The 19,621-nt window shown below is 38.4% G+C and overlaps 3 protein-coding genes across 3 annotated transcripts; all 3 read left to right on the top strand.

Moving 5' to 3' along the window:
* Positions 1 to 1,516: 1,516 nt before the first annotated feature.
* On the top strand, positions 1,517 to 6,200 carry LOC149101293 (uncharacterized). Its single transcript, XM_089276426.1, has 4 exons — positions 1,517 to 2,301; positions 3,286 to 3,644; positions 4,125 to 4,325; positions 5,049 to 6,200. The coding sequence occupies exons 1-4, from the start codon at positions 2,148 to 2,150 to the stop codon at positions 5,385 to 5,387; spliced, it is 1,053 nt and encodes a 350-aa protein (XP_089132552.1). The 5' UTR covers positions 1,517 to 2,147; the 3' UTR covers positions 5,388 to 6,200.
* A 2,820-nt stretch (positions 6,201 to 9,020) lies between these two features.
* LOC149101292 (uncharacterized) lies at positions 9,021 to 13,364 on the top strand. Its single transcript, XM_089276232.1, has 4 exons — positions 9,021 to 9,872; positions 10,492 to 10,862; positions 11,883 to 12,083; positions 12,827 to 13,364. Exons 1-4 carry the CDS (start codon positions 9,719 to 9,721, stop codon positions 13,163 to 13,165), a joined length of 1,065 nt encoding a protein of 354 aa, XP_089132358.1. The 5' UTR covers positions 9,021 to 9,718; the 3' UTR covers positions 13,166 to 13,364.
* Positions 13,365 to 14,131: 767 nt separating this feature from the next.
* LOC149101291 (uncharacterized) lies at positions 14,132 to 17,666 on the top strand. Its single transcript, XM_089276234.1, has 2 exons — positions 14,132 to 14,679; positions 17,207 to 17,666. The coding sequence occupies exon 2, from the start codon at positions 17,248 to 17,250 to the stop codon at positions 17,566 to 17,568; it is 321 nt and encodes a 106-aa protein (XP_089132360.1). The 5' UTR covers positions 14,132 to 14,679; positions 17,207 to 17,247; the 3' UTR covers positions 17,569 to 17,666.
* The last annotated feature ends 1,955 nt before the right edge of the window (positions 17,667 to 19,621 follow it).

The following is a 19,621-nucleotide window of genomic DNA, read 5'->3' as shown; positions in this document are numbered from 1 at the left end:
TCCAAGTTGTGGAAACGTCAGTACTTTTTTTCTTCCAATCGCGTCAGTTGGAGGCTTTTTTCTTCCAATCGCGCCGGTTGGAGCCACAACAACACAACAGACAAAGCTGTTAACTGTTCTACATATTTGCCATGAGGTAAAGGTTTCCATGCAACTATGCAAAGAAAGTACAATAGAAAAAAAGAAAATTACGAATTTTAAAACTCTTGACCACTAAAATTATCCCCACAATATATTAAACATTTTTATGTCCAATAAATCATGGCTTTTCATCTTCGAGATTTGTCATTGTATTTTTTTTTTAACATCTATTTTTAAGTCTATTTGACATACGGTAAATTAGCTACCAAATTCATGGATCCTTTTGAAAATAATTAGCAAGCATATTTCAAACGATTCAACTAAATAAACGGTGAATAAATTAAAATGCTTACAGTACTGATGCATCATCAGCACTCTTGCCCACTCGCTCGTGTGTTACAGTTTAAATGAAAGCAAAAGAACGCTGGTCACTATTGAGAGAAAAGGAAAAAGGTAAGAAATGGATTGTAGCTAATAATTGCCCCAAAGAATGAATTTTCGGTGTTTACCTTGAGGCAAATAAACGTAAAAGTTGCTTCATTTACTAACTTATGTTAAACAGTACTTGAATTTTTCGAGCCAATTAAACGCAAAATTAAGCAAGTGGTTTCCGCGTGAGAAACGTTATTCACTTGTTTTCAGTAATCTTTTGTTTCGTCTGGAACTGAAATGTATATCGAAGTGAAATTACGAAAAACATTGTCATAATAAATAAGAAATAGGAATGGTAACTAAAGTTTTACTCATTTTATCATAAATAAGTCATTTTGGGAGAACTTGCGAACGCAACTACCGTATCAATTCTCGTTATTCAAACATAATTATTATTATGGTTATTCTAAAAAAATAAATAAATAAAACGTAAGAGTGGGTGAAATTCATTGTTGAAAGGTCTCTTTTTCGTTCTTTTTTTTTTAATTCAGTCTTTCTCTTTGCTATCCGTCCATCGGGATTATGACAGATTTCGCTCCGAGTTCGCTTGACTTCAACTTGATGATTTTTCCAAGGTTTTCTGTGCCACACACTTCAAGGGGTGTCTGAACAGTCTTTCACGTGTCAAACGAGAACGCACAACAGAACATACGAAATATTGCCTTTGATGTAGTTTTTGATCACTATTTAGTCAAAGTATCAGCAAAAGTGTTGCGTTTACAAGTTCTAAGATGACTGGTTACGACAGTGTTTCGATGGCTTCCCGTTCGCTATACGACGTTTTACAATTCTTCACAATTCTTTACTCGAGATGAAACGTTTTAGAGATCAAAAGACCAGAGAAGTCTCGCTTAAGATGGCTCCCTACAGTTTTACGATTGCACGCGCGCATAGGACTAAAGCTCAAGTAATCACTGTAATCTGCGGGCGCTCAGAGGAAAACGTCAGTGTTTTTCAATTTTTATGACGTCAAAACGAGCACAAAAAGCAAAACTGGCAGTGAATTTTCTCGCGTTTCCTTCGGTGAATTTTTTTAAATTTGGCTCAGTTGTAACCACATACAATTCCTATAAAATACCCTATTTTTATTAAAATCTGTCAGAGCTAATCTAATATATTTAGAAGAATGACAAATTACAGAATATTGAAAAACCGTCTGAACAACCTTGACTTTTTACCAATTCAAAATGTCAGGCAATATCATTTCCATGATGTGGCAAAGTATGAAAAAATTTCACCGAAGGAAAGTATAAATATTAAGGAGTTTAGGCCAAAATGAGGAATTGGAATGGATATAGTGTATGTCTTTAATTCCTTTAATTTAATATCTTTGTATTTATTTTGGTGCTTGTCGTCTAATACTGAAGACAACTTTCGAAAAACGTGTGACTGTTGGTGTTGCGTGTTTTAAATTTCTCCAGTGTAGAGTGGAAGGAAAGCATTTGATGCATTTTCAGAGTGAAACCTCCGTTTTCAAATTCCTCCGGCGTATTTAGTAGCAGAGTTAACAAATAAAGAGCTGTGTTTAATGCCCTCGTTATTTGAATCAGTCACAACTAAACGTTAAATAAAAGGTATATAAAAATCTACGCGGTCAACTGTTTTTCAGGTTATTGACTTGCGATATAAGTGAGATGCGAGTAAGACGAATTTGGTTCCCTCTGTTGATCACTGGATTCCTTACAAGCTCTCTCTTGGCTGTGTACTTTGTGACGGTTGAGAAGAAAGCTTCATTTTCAAGAAGAAATATTATGGAAATGTTGCCGACCGTCCTATCCGAAGAAAATGGTAAATTTAATTTTAATTTTGTTCACTTACCTCAAGTCATGATTGGGTTGCATTGAGAAGCTGACACGTTACCGGAGCAGGGTAAATTCTTAAAAGTTCAGTGATGAAACACGAGTGAGGAAACACGAGTGGATGTTAGGGAGAACGAGATATGCTCTGAGGATCCGGTCCAGTTGCCAAAATGTCGAAATGATCTATGATGTGATTTGGTGACCCGTCGAAGCCGTTCCTCTTATATTGGGAGCAACTTTGTGTTTTATATTTACAAGGTGTGTTGTGTCTGACGAATTTAAAGTGCGTAGGAAATATCGTGTGTAAAAACAAACTTTAAACACTGAACGATATCATGATGTGTGCAAACGGTAATGACCCTGGGGGGAAGGGGGGAGGGGGCTGAGAACTCCCAGCCGGTGAGAAAAAGGACAGGCCTGCTAGTTGGAAATTTTGGGAAGAACTCCCGAAGAGGTACAAAAATCCTGTTTTGAGGGCGTGGCTTGAATTTTTTTCACCTCTAGGAGTTACCGGTGTAAATGAGACAAAATTAAAAATCAGTTGATTGTGAAATATCTCCTGTCTTTTTTTCGGCTCAATACCCTAAAAGATACCGCGAAAGCTTCCGATGCTGTGAACGTTTTGAGGCTTAACACTGTAAGATGTACCAAAATTGTTGGGTTTTTTTTAACCTCAAAAAGGTACGCTAAAAGGTAGGAAGTTAAGCTCCGTCCTTTTTGTAGGGGAGTCCGTTTCCTGGGCAACCGGAGTAAAATACCAGTGGAGCTCTCCGGTGACAGACTTTATCAGAATCGAAAGAATGTAAAAAGGATGCGTTTCTTTCAGAGTTACATCGCAACATAACTTGTGGAGGTGTCTATTTTGAATTTTGAATTATGGGGACTTATCAAAGAAATTCCATGATCAACAATTATGCATTTGGTAGATTCATCATCAATTCACTGATACAAACATTGCTTCTGTTTCTTTCAGACGAATCAAATGTCCTTCCTCCAACAGAGAATGTTTTAAACGTGTACGATGGAGTGGAGACATTTGTAATGTTCATCGGATATCCTCGTAGTAGTCACAGCTTAGTGGGCGCCATATTGGATGCACATCCAGAAATTATCATTCCACACGAGTACGATCTGATGGGAAAATGGAAAAGGTTCTCACCAGTTAAATTCCACCGCAGAAATAATTTATTTTCTGCCCTTCACCAGCTTTCTAAGAGACAAGCAATGTTTGGAATACGTGCTAGCGCCAATAACACTAAGCTGAGTGGAAATTATACCTATACGTACCATGTACCTGGTTTATGGCAAGGAGGTTATCAAAATAGAATTAAGGTAGGTTAATGACTTAATTGATTTAAAATCAGTAACGTAACAATAGAAAAAGGGTCCAAAATCCCGCATCCCGTCACTATTCTTGGGGGCAATCCCGCCATCCCGCCTCACTCAGAATGGTTTTTATCGATCCCGCCTGGTTAGAGTCTAAGTTCTCTGCGTGTCTTCCATAACCTGTGATTTTCTGTTTTTTCATCCCACATCCCGCATCCCGCATCCGAATATCCCGAATCCCGCATCTTGCTCTAAATACGGAAACTATCCTGCACCCCAAAATTTCTTCGATTCCGCCTCTATTTTTCCTTTCATCCCGCATCCCGTCAAAACCTTTGTTGGACCCTCAAAAGAAAGGTATAAGGGTTTCCAACATTACGTATTTTTCGCCCTGTATCAGGGTGCACTTCTGTTGTGAATCTTTGTGTTAAACGCGAGCCATATATCTAGCCGTAATCTGTTTTAACGACTTGTTTTCCTCATAAGGTTATCGGAGACAAAAAAGGAGGTCGTACGTCAGAGATCTTAATAGACCCAAGTAAAATAAGTATTTTGGACGAAATCAAGCAAGTTGTTCAAGTGCCAATGAAATTCATACACGTCACAAGGAACCCCTTCGACAACATCGCAACCATGATGCTTCGCTCAACGAGTAAACGTAACGATGTGAGAGAAGAAGGAGCAAAAGTGAGTTAGTGTTTTATTAAGCACGTGATAGATCTGTTGTGCTTGGTCAATGATCATTTTGTAGCAGAGAACTGCCACGCCAGATAATATTGCAAGCTAGCTACATACAAAGAAAGGCCAGAGCCCTAGTTATTGCTAGCTATAGCTATTGCTTACTGCCCTAAAACCTAAGAAGCGAATTTAACCTTGGGTTCTGCCTCAGTCATAATTATTTCATGGACATTGCCTCAGCTGCAGTCATTTCTTGCTAAGGCGTTGAAACCCCGTCTCGGTCCTACACAGACAGTTTGTCACTCAAGACTTACTTCCATCATTATATCGGGTCGTGACGCAAAGCTGTTCGTCACGCAGCGCGTTTTCGAGGAGAGTTGTGTGACAATGAAGTAACGGCTTCGATTTTGATTCTGTTTGGGAAAAACTGACACTCGGGTTCAAAGTTTATCCTTTCCTCCGTGAGTCGACCTTATCATGATTCCAAGATGGCGGTGAAAAATGGCAAATGGTAAGAACATTTTCCACTCGCATATTTCGGTTTGAAATTTTTGACTACCATACTAAACGTTCCGTTTATTTCGAACATTTTCCGGTCGGTCGAACCAAAATTGTCTTACCCTTTACATTCTGACCAAAATTTCCAGAATTGGGCCCCAGAATTGTTGGGTAGCAGTTACTGTCAGTGGTTAAAAACTATCATTTAGTGATTATCCGTATCCTCTTATACAGGTAAACAACAAACGTCACCTGCAGAGAAGCATTGCATTATATTTTGACTTAGCTGCCGCAAATCAACGCGTCCGAGAACGATACGGAGATGCAGTTCTTGATATTCCAGGACACGAAACGGTGCTAAGACCCCGAGAAACGTTACGAAGATTGTGTGGCCATTTGGGTGTCACGTGTACGGAGGATTACTTTGAAAAATGCAGTAAACTCATGTACGGAACTCCTTCAGTCACGAGGGACAAAGTAGTTTGGACCGACGAGCAAATAAAGGAAGTCACAGAGAAGATAAAGAGCTATCCTTTTCTGAAAGACTATTCGTTTGATAAATACCCTTCTTGAAGGAACTACGTCACGGTTCGCACATATCTTGAAAAAAATTAGCCTAAATTTTAAAGTTCGTCGTTTTTAATCCGTGTCAATCTACTCCATCCTTGACCATCCTTGTTCCTTTATGGTTTATTATTATCTCTTTGGCATTTTTCTATTTTAGTAAAATAGTGTTTTCAGGTTTCCTTCAATTTAAAGGTAATTTTGTGCATGGCCAAAGTAACTCAAAATACCGCGACTGAGCTCCTTTAAAAATGCGTCGAGGGCAGCGCACTGACTTAACACTCGGATGACTCGAGCTTATTCATTTAAAGTGTGTTGTTTGCATTCTGTTTCAACTGTCCTATTCTTATAACCATCCTTTTTTCCTGTTTCCTGTTCATAGGAACGTTATTCAAGGTTTTCAACATTTTAAAGCTAGTTAGCCGAGGCTGGCTAATATTTGACAGCGAATATTTCAATTTTGTAATCCAATTTTGTAAAACTTGTCACAGGGAAAGTTAATGATGAATATCGTACAAAACGTGCCAGTATAGACAATATACTCATTTGTAATCAAACAGTAATGATGAATACGGTTATATATGGTTTTAGTTTCACTCGTTCCTCTTCAACCTCCGTGGATCCTACACAGCAACGAAAGTTGTTTCAGCATTTATTTTTTTCACAATTCTTCTTTTACAGATGAATGCTGTAAGTTGATACTGCAATTATTTTAATGGTATCCAACAAATGCCCAATCATTAAAGAGCATTTCATGGCTTTTTCCTTGCTGCAAAACGTTACTGTAGCAACAGTGAACTCAATAAAAATATGCACCTTTAATTTCAGTTTCAATGGCTTATAACTACAAAACGCTTATATAGTCTATAGGTGACCCTCACAAACTGATGAAAACATTTCTGTATCATTTTGTAATACTTTTTTTTGCCAAAAAAATTGCCAATTAGTTTTTTTTTTTTTTTTTTTGCTGTTTTGTTTTCATTTCTTGCCACCTTCCGTCTTTGGAAAATAATTCTCTTGCATAATTTATGAGATTCAAAATATATAATAACACTGAAGATAATGATGCTGACAGTAAAGTGATATTTCATATATCACTGTTGCTTGAACAGTAGTAGTGAAGTGTTGTATTTTGAGCCGGAGCACAACTCACAGTTGGAAAGCAAGGAAGAGAAGGTAAGACACGAATGCTAACAATTCAATACCCCAAAGCAATGAAAGCTTTTTAATAGTATTTCCTGTAAAGTACATTATTTATTCGGCAGTGGGGGGTATTTAGAAGTATACTGTATAACGACGATTACTAAGATCTCATCGCACAAATTAAACGCAAAATTAGTTTCGGTAGAAAAGTTTCTGACCGGATGTGTTTACTTTACTTTAGTTGACCGTTGAATAGAACGTAAACGACAATCACGGACAATGGCAAAAACGGTTACCCTCTTACGCTAGTATGGCTCGCACAATCCTCGAACCGTACGTTGTCCCGAAGACAAGTCGAGGATCCTGTTCGCCAAAGTTAACTCAACTTAGCCAAAACGTTAATCTCCAGCCAAAACGTTGCTTCAATTTTAACGTTCGGCCGCACTTGAAACGTAACAAAGCACGATAAAATATAGTGTAGGCGAACAGAAAAGGTCACCTTTCCCTGGGGGGGGGCTCCCTTAATAAAGTGATATCCTACTACGGAATCGCTTCGATCCCCTGGCGAATTTCTTCAGAACTCGCTTTTCTCGTTCACTTTTTGTTCACCTTTTTGTTATCTTTCTCGCTTTAACGAACCAATAATCGAGTCATCGCTGTTCCGCCAATTAATCGTTTCTTCATTCAGTATAAGTTCATCTATTCTATAGTCTTCAGATCATTTCATTTATTTTATCACAAACTAGTGTTGCACATGGTAAATTTTAACGCTATAGACTTTGCGAGAAGGAGAGACCAGCGTTTCTCTTTGCGAGCCCGAGACTTGCCTCAATTTTTAATATGCGAGACCTGAACGTCAAAGTGTTTTAAATGCGCGCGCGAGACTACAGACTCTGAGACGTTGAGACCTCCTTAATAAAAACAAACAATCGAATCTGCGCTGCGAGACTTTCTTTGTCTTGCAAAACATCGAGACTCCTAGGCAGCTTTGTGAAAAAGTCGAGACTGCGAGACTCTCATCACCGCTGCAAAAACGAGCCATACAATTCGAAGAAAATTCTGCGAAAACATGTTTTTTAAAGGATCATTCGTGACCCTTCACATCGCGAGAAGCAAGTGAAAACTTCATTTTTGACCAGTGCATCGCAGGTTCAACCACGAAGTGCAAAATAAAGCTAAAACTGCTCTAAATCAATTAAACTTATTAGAGAGCTCGAGACTCGAAAAAAAGAGTCATCGCTCTCTCTGTATTAGCAGATTTAAACTGATGCGGCTTTTTCTGATAGAGTATACACAGTAAAGAACATGGTTTTCATGACAGTCGTAAGCAGCCTCTGGTAATGCTTGTGGTTGTTGCAGGAGCGCCAGCTTTGATAGATTACGAGTAGCCCCTCTTTCGCTTAGTCCGTCTAGCGAGACCGTAAAAATGGCCGCGTGAAAGACGCGCACGAAAGGAAAAACTACCGCCTAAGCCAGAGGGTTTGAATTATGCTTTGCTCTCACAAAGCAAAAATATGATTGGCTTATGTTAGGAGCGTTGACAACACGTTGTCAACATTCGAGATACGTGAGACGTCTTGCAGGAATGTTTATCTCGCTCTCTGAAAATCGATAGCTTTGGAACCGAATGCGAGCGTGTTAATGATTTCGCCGCTCAACACAATGTCAACAGCATCGTCGAAAAACAGTTTCGTAACTGATATGAATTGACCGAGATTGGCCTTTCTGCCGTCCATTTGAAAGATTGAACCGGACTTTCACTTGAAACCGGACATTCTCTTTAAACTTTCCGCGGCTATCGGCAAAAATGTCACCGCACTTGGATGATCTCATGTTTCAAAATAAATTATTTCTAACAACACCAAATATCGAAAATACATTTTGAAGTTCGTATGAAACGATTGAAGGTACTACTGAAATGAAACTTCCGATTCAATTTCACCCGTGAATTTGCACATTTTCTCTGATATTTGAAATTTATTTTCTCGAGTTTCCAACGGAAATTGTCTTTGGTGTTATTTCAGGCAACTACATTTATATCGTAAGCTTTTAGACAATGCAAAAAGGGCAATTTTGTCCACTGACAAAACTGAAATTGCTCGATCTCCTAGAGTATCAAATTTGATCTAAAAATGGAAACTGAAAAATTTAAGTTCGTAATATATAATAAAAAAACAAAAAAGTAAATAACCGGCACAACATAAAAGTACAGATTGAAGTACTTCAAGCTGCTTCTCGATAACTTTCACTTTAATGTTCTCATGCGTCGGTCCATCCAGAATCTGCAAAAACTTGCAACCACCCTTTACAGTGTAAAACGGTACTACATGGATGTACCGCTCAGTAGCTATTATTATTATTAGGGATTCATCCACAGACTTAAAGGTTAGAACCACTTTGTACAGCAAAATAAGCAGTACCACATGAAAGTATTGCTCAATAGCTTTCATATGAATGGTCACACACTAGGGATTCATCCACAGACTTATAGGCTAGAACCACCTTGCACAGCACAATAAACAGTACCACATGAAAGTACTGCTCAATAGCTTTCATATGAATGGTCACACACTAGGGATTCATCCACAGACTTATAGGCTAGAACCACCTTGCACAGCACAATAAACAGTACCACATGAAAGTACTGCTCAATAGCTTTCATGTGAATGGTCACACACTAGGGATTCCTCCACAGACTTATAGGCTAGAACCACCTTGTACAGCATAATAAACAGTACCACATGAAAGTACTGCTCAATAGCTTTCATATGAATGGTCACACACTAGGGATTCATCCACAGACTTAAAATTTAGAACCACTTTGTACAACATAATAAACAGTACCACATGAAAGTACTGCTCAGTAGCTTTCATTTGGATGGTCACACACTAGGGATTGATCCACAGACTTAAAATTTAGCGCCACCTTGTACAACAAAATATATAAACAGTACTACATGGTGAGTACCCTTCATTTGAAAGATTCATCTACGGGGTTAAATGATCGAACCACCTTGTACAGCATCAGACGGGTTTCTGACAACAAGAACAGCAGGTAAAACAAAATGTTTCATTTGAATGGTAGTTACAGTACACACAGGCGTTTTCACCACAAGACTGAAGTGAGAACTGCGTAAATATAGATCCACTTGACCCATCTTAATTTTTTTTCAGATCATTTACTCTACACCAACAGAATGATGTTTCTAAGACGAAAACTTTTTCTGCTACTCTTTGGGTCTCTGGCAAGCTTTCTTTTGGTTTGTTATTTTGTTAACGAGAGAGAAACTGCAGTGTCGAGAAGACGTGTTATTGAAAGACCATTGGAAACCATTCAATCCAAAGAAAAGGGTAAATCAAGTTTACTTTCTCTTGACTAAAAAGAGTAGAGTTATCCTTAAAATCCTATGGAACATTGCATTGTTTGAGTGGTTGGATTTACTCCCTATGTTTTATAACAAAAAGCCAAACATGTATATTTTTAGTTAAGCAAGAAAATTTCTCGTTCACACTGCGTGCGCTGTCCGATCAAAACTTAAGAAAGCACTGTTTACCCGACCAGGTTTGGCTAAACTTGTTTTAACGGTTTGAATGGGCCGGCCCGGGTCTTAGACCGTTTATTTTCATTGGCACACTCGATGTGAAAATGCAACTCTAACCTAAATTTTAAACTGGTGATATAGCTAAAGAGAGATTGTTGAGACGTCTCTATAATTCTAAGTTTTACACTTTTGCGCCCATATCTGTGTGTCATTAGCGAGCGAGTAAGATTTTAGAAAGGACAATGGATTGAAATTGAAAAAAATTCAGATGTTGAATTAGTGCCATGCATTTCATAGAAAACTTTAAAGTTTTCTATGAAATGCATGGCATTAAAATTAAAATTAAAATTAAAATTCAGTAAGAAATACAGTTAGTTCGCTCACCTCAGCTCACTGATCCAAACATTGTTTCTTTTTGTCTCTTTCAGAAGAAACTCCTTTCCTTTATCCACCAGAGAATCTTTTCAAATTGTACGATGGAGTGGAGACATTTGTAATGTTCATTGGATATCCTCGTAGTAGTCACAGTTTAGTGGGCGCCATATTGGATGCACATCCAGAAATTGTTATCACACATGAGTACAATTTGCTACAACGATGGAAACAATACAGGTCACCAGAACTTAAAAAGCAAAATTTGCAAAAGTATGCTTTATTTTACCATCTACACCAGCGTTCCATAAACCAGGCGAGGCTTGGAATACGAGCCCCTCCGGGAAAATCTTGGGTGCGCGGAGAGTTTGACTACACCTACAATGTGCAGGGCTTATGGCAGGGAAAATATGACAAGAGAATTAAGGTAAGTTGGTAATTTAACGCTTTGACACTCGATAGGCAGGAATTTTTGTCGTTACATATTTAGCTGCTGACCTAGAAAAGTAATCGACAACGGGAAAAGCCACCTGAATGTCAACGGGAAAAGGCCATCAAATGACAAATTTGTAGTCGTTAACAATAATGGCAGTTTACAAATGTTTTACATTAAGCTCTGAAAAACGTCATCGAGGCTAAACTATGACATTTCCCCCCGGACGATCCTGCAGTCACCGGTTCAGACAGACAAACATTATGTCAATCAATCTTGTTCCAATAGCTTTTCCCTTGAATGTCTCTCCGCACGTCTTAATGTAAATATAGAATTCTTATTTTATAAACACAACACGACAACAAAAATTATAACTTTATTAACGTGTCAAAATTTAGGTAGCCGAGAGGAAAACCCCCTTTACTAATTGGACACTTAATATAATTAGAAGTCTACTAACTATTATCTACTAAGAGATACTTAGTTTTATTGTGGTAACAAGACATATTTTTACGATAACTGCAGAAATTCTCGCACGCCCATTGGCTAATTTTCACATTTATGGTTTATTTTTATCGAGGCCACAGCTTTATTAGTTGTATAACTATTAAATGTAACCCTCTTTAAATAAAGTTTGATTGATTGATTGATTGATTGATTAATAAGCGTACAGACACATGAATTTATAATTTATGCGATGCGCGGACAATTTGACAAATTTTTTATGGTAAAAAAACAAATTGACGTCAGTTTTTAATGCGTCTGTCCTGTCATTGACACTGAATTTCGAAATAACATTGTCAAAGTAGCCTGCAGACCCACAGCTACTTCGACAATGTTATGACGAAATTCATGATCAATAACAAGACAGACGCATGATAAGCTGACATCAATTTGTTAAATTTACAACAGTTTTCTGTAAGTCGGACATTCAATTAAGAGTATCGACGCTTTAAAAATATCTATATTCTTCCAATTTCACTTAGTAGCTATTTCTTTGTGACTTTTTCTCAGGTTATCGGAGACAAGAAAGGAGGTGTTACGTCTCAACTTCTAGTTGACCCGAGCAGAATGAGTATTTTAGAAGAAATCAATCAAGTTGTTGAAGTACCAATGAAATTCGTACACATCACCAGGAACCCCTTTGACAACATAGCAACCATGATGCTTCGCAGGTTACGTGTGCGTGACGATGTGAGAGAAGCAGGAGTGAAAGTGAGTTTTATGAACTACTTAATAGGCATGCTGTGATTGGTTGACATGTCTTTTGTAACAGTTGATCACATGGCACAAGTTCCGCTTTAGGATGTCATTAAAAAATTCCTTTTAGACGAGCTAAAAGTTTAGCCAACATTTTTCAAGCTCGTCGTTTGTAATCCTTATTAATCTTCTCCATCCTTACCATTCTTGTTCCTTTATGGTTTATTATTATCTCTTTGGTGATTTTCTGTCTTAGTAAACTATTATTCTCAGGCTTCCGGCAATTCAAAGGCAATTTTGTATGTGGTCAAAATATGTCAAAAAATACCATGATTGAGCTCCTTTAATTTGTTTTAGAGACTGTCAAAGGTCCCTTAACGCCGAGTTACACGTGTATGTATACCTTGTGAGTACTTAAAGCAAGAAGCGCATGCAGAACTATTAGTTAAACCCCCAAAGTCTGATTGGTTGCCAAAATAGTCCGCAAAGTGATTTGACACGAAACAATTCTAAATGAAAACTCTCTTCAAAAAATGGATCATCTTAGAATTACGTTTTACAATTATAGCTATATTTGTGCAGGATCGAGTTTCAGTCGTTTTGGCAACTCTAGCAGTCACAAAATGGCTGGAGATCGAGATAAAATGCCGTGTTCTCCGGACATAAATATTAGACTTTTGCACAAAATGCATGCCTATCATTGCTGCTACCACTGACCTGCAGTGGAAGAATGACCTCCTCTTTTTTGCCTCTTACAGATCAACGCCCCACGTATAATGGACAGGTTTATTACTCACTACTTTAACTTAGCTGCTTCAAATCAACGCATCAGGGAACGGTATGGAAATGCTGTTATTGATATTCCAGGACACGAAACAGTGCTGAGACCCAAGGAAACGCTACAGAGATTGTGTGACCATTTGGGTGTCACGTGTTCGGAGGATTACTTTGAAAAATGCAGTAAACTTATGTATGGAACTCCTTCCGTCACGAGGGACAAAGTAGTGTGGAGTGACGAGCAAATAAAGCGAGTCACAGAGATGATGAAAAGTTATCCGTTTTTAAAGGACTATTCGTATGATGGATACCCTTCTTGAAAATGCGTCATATTTCCCTTCCCTTGAATTTTATTTAGCTAAAACATTTAAAATGTGTTGTTCGTTGTTAATTAAGGAAAGAAGCAAGGATTGAAGAAGGGAACGGACGATCAAGCGAACGAATCAACGAACGAACGAACGAATGGATGGATGGATAGATGGATGGATGAATGACTATAAATGAAAGAAATATTAGCCATACTTGCTTCGTTTTGTTTTTCCTGTCTCGTTTGCCTTCATTTCCTTCCCTTCTTAATATTTGACTCAGGCCATTAATATTAGGCTCATGAATGAATTATCAGTAAATATTGGCTAAAACTTATTTAAGTGATGTTGCATAGCTCAGTTCAATAGAATAATCTCCGGCTCAGTTACAGTACCCTGCGAGAGAGAGAGAATCTCCATCTCGCAGGATACTCAGTTAATCGCCGCATGAATACATACTAGTTATGCCATGGTTTTTTCGTATGACATACTGTGGAATATCGTACGAGTCACTTGTACTTTGTCCCACTTGTAACTTGTATTTTGTCGGTATAAACACGAGCGTAGCTTTTGGAGGGTTTGCGTGTAGCAATAAAATACACGTGGCAAGTAGGGTATTTCATGGTACACTACTAAGTGTGTGTTGCTTCGAACTTTTAATCTCTTCCTGGGGGCTGACATCTGCAAAAAGTAAATTTACCTAATTCGAGTGGTTAGAGCCCCGGATTTGAAATCCGTAGGTCCCGGGTTCAAATCCCATTCTCACCGCTAGTTGATGTTGTTCTCGGTAGCCCCGAGTTCAACTTCTCGGCTACGCTTGTAAAAAGCCAAAGGGCCTGCCTCCGCCAGTTGGGATTCTTAACCTAGTTGTGTTTATTTGAATATTTATTTATCAATGTTTGTTTACATTGGCCCTGAAAAGCCCCAGTGGTGAGTGACCAGTTAACTATACATTACATCATTACAACTATAGTTGGAAGTCCGGATTGGGCCCTAGTCGAATTACATCATCGAAAATATTCTTGAAAACTCGGCATATCTTAGTACTTCAGCTCAGGTACCTCGAAACATTTCAATGTATTTAATAGCTTTAAAAATTTTGTCGATTATATATTTTTTTCTGTTGAGGCGAAGGTATCTTCCCGCTCTAAACTTCAAAGAAAGCATTAACCAATGAGATGACGAGAAAACTAATACCAGCGCGTAATCGAAAAAGTTTGAAAATTTCAATTGCAAATTATGCATGTTATGAATTTATTTTTGTGTTGTGTCCTTCGCTTGCACGTTGATCGAAGTCTGAAATTTTTAAGCGACAGAATTCCAGCTTCGTCCTCGCTGCTTGCGACAAAACACTACCAGGCCCATGTTTGGTATTGTCCTTACGACTGGAGATATTACGAAATGCAAATATCTGCAGCCAGAACTGTTCTTCAGGGGCAAACTTTGCAAGCACGTGCTTCGACAGAGAAACGAATGATCGATGTGACAGTATATTTGCGCTAAATGGAGTTTGAATCCTTCTCAGAAAGGTAAGAACTACACTCCAAAGAAATGCACATTCTGTAAACGTTAGTCGCAATTTAGCTTTGCAAAGTGGTTGAAAACTATTGTGGGCCAAAGATATGAAGTCTTCAGTTAATATAAGCGCATTCTTGCATTAATATTCAGCACACCTTGCAGCCATGGGAACACACAATTCACTTAAAATTTCCGTTTGCATGGCCATGTAGGACTGACCTAACTTGACATAGGTTTACGTTTTGCGGCGCTACGTTTACTAAGAGAATCGAGAAATTTCTACTATCCAATTTTTATTTTTGAATTTAACTGTGGTTCTTCCACGCTAATTTTATTGTGGGACTGTTCGTTTCTCTGCCTCTCAGTTAGTCCCTTATTGATCCTAGCTCTTGTGCATAGTACATTGTTTGTAGTTTGAAGGTCTTTAAACCTTATCCACATGCACAAGGTTGATTCCTTAAGATCATTGGCAATCGCTCAGATTTCTTTGCTTATTTCTGTTTGTCGTTTAAATTTCTTTGTGCTCACGAAATTTCAAAATCCTTTCTTACCTTTCTTTATAGTTCTCTTAAAAGCGCGTGCACCTGTGCTTTTAATTAACAGCCAATTTGGATTAAAATGAAACTTTTAGCAGCTTTTTTAATTTTGGATTTTTTTTTTTCGGAGTATATTTTACATCGTGTGCCCAGCTGACTTTGAACTAGTCATCACAACTAAAGCATGAAATGTGTCAAATAATTCAATAAAAAATTGCTTAATGATTTTGAGAAGTGATTTAATAAGGCCTGCCCCAGATAATGGTAATTTTAACTTATTTCAGCGAGTACTTTGACGTTGATTGCAGTGATGTTTGCCCCATTCTCATTACTTTTCAACCCGTCCGTTTAGGAATAAGGTACTGAGAAATTAGCTGATCATTACTCTTGCTGTTGATATATTGGCTGCAAAGTAGTGTTCACTCACTTCTAAACTGTTGGAACTCTACAGGAGTGATCGGCTGCCCGAGAAGTCGTGTAACCTAAGGACTGAGACGGAAGTAATTAGTCAGTTGAATATAGATAGAAAAATGTTTTTGAATTGAAAGATGAATGTCTCGAAATGCTACACATTGCACGGCATTCAATTGGTTCAATACCGAGGAAGTCGCAATCTGCACCGCGCGAATGAACTTGCCAAATTATGATACTGGAGCTACAGACCATGCAATATTCTCGAACGTGCGATTTTTCTTAATTAACGCGTCACGTGATGCAATAATAATAATAATAATAATAATAATAATAATAATAATAATAATAATAATAAAGTTTTTTGGACGCATTTAAAAGACTCCGGCAATGCGCTTACATTACTATAAAAAATAAATTAGTTAAATCCTGTAAAGCATTTCTATAAACCCTATTTCAATGAACCCTAGCTATTGTTATGTCCACCCTTGGTGCCCCAGTACGATTCTCGCCGGTCACTAATGTGATCACACCTTTTAATTTCTTCCAACTACTCACACCAGAGTCCGGACACAGTTCCCGTGCCCAGGTTTTAATGCACAAGGCCGCGAGTGGGATTTTAGAATTTGGATCTTCAGCTGTGTCCTGGAAGGGAAAATGCCATTCTTTACATTTATACCATATGATATCCTTTATTGACCCAACCTTGTTTGATAAAGATGACTCAATGGTTAGGAATTGTTCTTTTTTGCACAATTATGGAAGTTGACTTCTTCTTCTCGGTCAATGAAGCACAAGGAAAAAGGTCCATTCATTCGTTCATTACCCAAGATAAGTTGTCCTTTGAAAAATTAGACGTAGAGTGCATCAATTACCTTTTGCATGATTTGGCTGAAGGAACTGATTAAATCAACTAGTACTCTGCAAAAGTAAGTGAATAACTTAGATATTGTACCCTTTATAAATCCATTATTACTTCGCAAACAGTCATCTACTTAACTGATCTGACAATCTGTCAGTAAATTAAGGACTGACATGTTGAAAAATGGCTCAGTCTTCTCTAATCCACGATCAATCGATTAGTCAACCAACCAACCGACCGACCGATCACCAATCGCTCAATTCTCAAATCAGTCAGCCAGTTATCACAGCTAGTCAGTCAGTCAGTCAGTCAGTCAGTCAGTCGGTCGGTCGGTCAGTCAGTCAATCAGTCAGTTAGTCAATGAATCCGTCAGTCAGTCAATCAGACCGTCAGTCAGTCAGTCGGTCAGTCGGTCAGTCGGTCAGTCAGTCAGGCAGTAATTCATTCATTTAGTTAGTCAGGCTGTCTGTTAATCAGTCAGTCACTTGGTCAGTCATTCATTCAGTCATTCATTCAGACAGTCAGACGAACGGTCAGTTGGTTGGTCGGTCATGATCAATCAGTCAGTTGGTTAATCCATTCGTCCATCAGCCAATCAGTCTGTCTGTCTGTCTGTCTGTCTGTCCGTCCGTCCGTCTGTCTGTCTGTATGTCAATCCAGCCAGCCAACAAACAAATTAATCAACCACTTCAAATTCTAAAGTAGAAACAGTCTCTTGTTGTGTAATAGGTAATATACTCCACTCCGCCTATCCACTCCCAAGTATACGTATGTCGTCATATAAAGCAATGATCCGTGAACTTATTTCTACCTACCTCTGGACATCGGTTGGCAAAATCACAGGTGGTGAGATTGAAGATGACATCGCTGGTGTCTTGCTGGAGGCGGATGGTTCCACCGTGAAGACTGCGGTATTTAAAAGAGTGGAAGAGAGTGTTGGTAGTGCTGTGGCCAGCGTATTTGCGACAGATGTGGAAGCTAGTGTTGGTAATGCTATTGACGGTGTAGTCGCGGAAGGAGTTGGCAATACTGTTGCCGGCGTTAGAAAGGGCAGACCAGGAGCTGCTGTGTTCCATGGTACTGGAAAATAAATTATTAATTCTAAGAAAAGCAAACTACGTTTTTCAATATCAACGTGATTTCAGAACAGAAAAAAGACAGGAGAACCAACAGCCGACATGATCGTTGTTATTCTCAATATATAGTGAAAAATTTTGGACCACTTTCAAACCTAAAAGTAAGATTGTTATCTTATGTTGTTCTATGACCCAAAATGAAAACTACGCTTTACAGTCTTGGAAACAGCACAGTATATTTGCTAGAAAGGTTTGAAAAGCCGGGTTCACTCCACTTCTTGTAGCCTTAGCGACCCAAGTGTACGACCACGCAAATTAAAGTTATTTAGCAGTATACTTTCATGTGGTACTGTTCACTATACAAGGAGTTACGTCACGGTTCGCACATCATGAAAAGTATAGCCTGAATTTTTCAAGTTCGTCATTTGTAATCTGAGTTAAATTTTTCACCATCCTTGTTCGTTTATGGTTTAACATTTCTCTTTGGTATTTTTCTATCATGGCGAAATACTATTTTAAGGTTTTTTTCAATTTACAGGTAATTTTGTGCGTGGCCAAAATAACTCGAAATATCGTTACTAAGCTCCTTTAAGTAGTTTTAAGTCTGTGGATGTAACCTTGGGTGTGACCATTCAAATTAAAGTTGTTGAGCAGTACTTTCATGTGCTATGCTTGAAGTTCGACGCCCAAAAGTGAAAGCGTGCGTTTATTTTCTAAAACTTTACTTACAGGTTATAATTTTGTATTGAGCCAGGAACCCTTTCCTTCTGACAGATGAGTCAGAGTTGAATCTGATTTTTACGAGGTCAGTTTTGTTACCATCCACTCTAACAGTGTATAAAGGCTTATAACCACGGAGCACTTCTATTCTCTGTCCTGCGCTATCAATCAACTCAACGAAGTCCTAACTGCAAGAAAAATTGTACGAGTAAAGGCAAAACCAGTGTCTGGCGGTGGTTCTTGGGAGGGGAATGTTCTGAGCTGGGGCCTCCGTCGAACCCCCAAAATTAAAAATATGAAACATAAGACCATACACTAACCAAAAGCTGAAGAAAGGCTATTGCAGTTTTTATTTAGAATAAGATGATTGAGAATGTTACTCATAACACTTAGACCAAATATATATATATATATATATATATATATATATATATATATCGAGAAGCAGGAGACGATAAATAATTAAACTTCACCACCCTTCTACCCGGTTTTATGAAGCAGTGGGTTCTCAATCATTATCGAAAACAATCATTCTAGAAATCGAACATGGAAATTGTAAAATTCCCGGCTGGAGATTGATTATCTCCCTGTTTTATATTATCAAACATCTCCCGCGCTACGCATGGGAAAATGCGACAGGGAACAAAAAAAAGGGTGGGGTCGCGGTATTCGTTTAGGAGCAGGAGGACCTTCGATAAGCCTCATAATTCCTAAAACTATCTGCTTCGGTAGACGCTTATATTTGAATCATTCACTTAACGTTTTGTGAGGGCAGACAAATAGGTAAATTCAACAATGGTTGTATTGTTTCAATGTTAATGAGCAATTTGATGTACGTTTTTTATTTCATGATAAAGGCACCCCTATTTAGTTGGCAGGGATTCAGTATATTCTAAGCGCGCAGTGTTCTTGAGGCCGCGTGTTATCTTTTACGAGTGCTAGCTATGCTCTCATTTTCAGTGATAATTTTTTTTACTCTGCAGTAGAAATTGTTCTATATTCACTGTATAGAACAAAGGTGATCGCTGCATTCAAACTGAGTAAAAAAATCGTTAGGTCCCGGTACTCGTTTTCGAGAAAAAAGCAATGATTTGCTTCTCGCAAACCAAGCCGTTTAGAAAAAGCCACCATTTCGCATATGTTGTATATGCACGGGCCGGAGCGCGCGCAAATGACTCGAAAATCGTGCGCAGCAGGGATGCGCAACGCAATTCTGAGGAATAACCTAAGTGAAGTTGCATCCCACCGGTGAAACAACAGCCTCTCGCTGCAGGCGGTATATTTCATTTTAATATTCCGGCCTATTGATGAACTTAGGTCAATAATTGATCAGGAAAATTCTTAAAAT

This window comes from Orbicella faveolata, unplaced genomic scaffold (genome assembly GCF_042242905.1).
Source record: "Orbicella faveolata isolate gen_17 unplaced genomic scaffold, um_ofav_v1 contig_4, whole genome shotgun sequence".
Classification (NCBI taxonomy): domain Eukaryota; kingdom Metazoa; phylum Cnidaria; class Anthozoa; order Scleractinia; family Merulinidae; genus Orbicella; species Orbicella faveolata.
Note: the sequence above shows the minus strand (reverse complement) of the source record. Positions and strands in the feature narration are given on the sequence as shown.

Coding starts and splice junctions, on each gene's coding strand:
- LOC149101293 (XM_089276426.1), top strand. CDS start 2,148: ATGCGAGTAAGACGAATTTGGTTCCCTCTGTTGATCACTGGATTCCTT. Junction 3,645..4,124: donor GTTATCAAAATAGAATTAAG/GTAGGTTAATGA, acceptor TTTCCTCATAAG/GTTATCGGAGACAAAAAAGG. Junction 4,326..5,048: donor TGAGAGAAGAAGGAGCAAAA/GTGAGTTAGTGT, acceptor CCTCTTATACAG/GTAAACAACAAACGTCACCT.
- LOC149101292 (XM_089276232.1), top strand. CDS start 9,719: ATGATGTTTCTAAGACGAAAACTTTTTCTGCTACTCTTTGGGTCTCTG. Junction 9,873..10,491: donor CATTCAATCCAAAGAAAAGG/GTAAATCAAGTT, acceptor TGTCTCTTTCAG/AAGAAACTCCTTTCCTTTAT. Junction 12,084..12,826: donor TGAGAGAAGCAGGAGTGAAA/GTGAGTTTTATG, acceptor TGCCTCTTACAG/ATCAACGCCCCACGTATAAT.
- LOC149101291 (XM_089276234.1), top strand. CDS start 17,248: ATGTCGTCATATAAAGCAATGATCCGTGAACTTATTTCTACCTACCTC.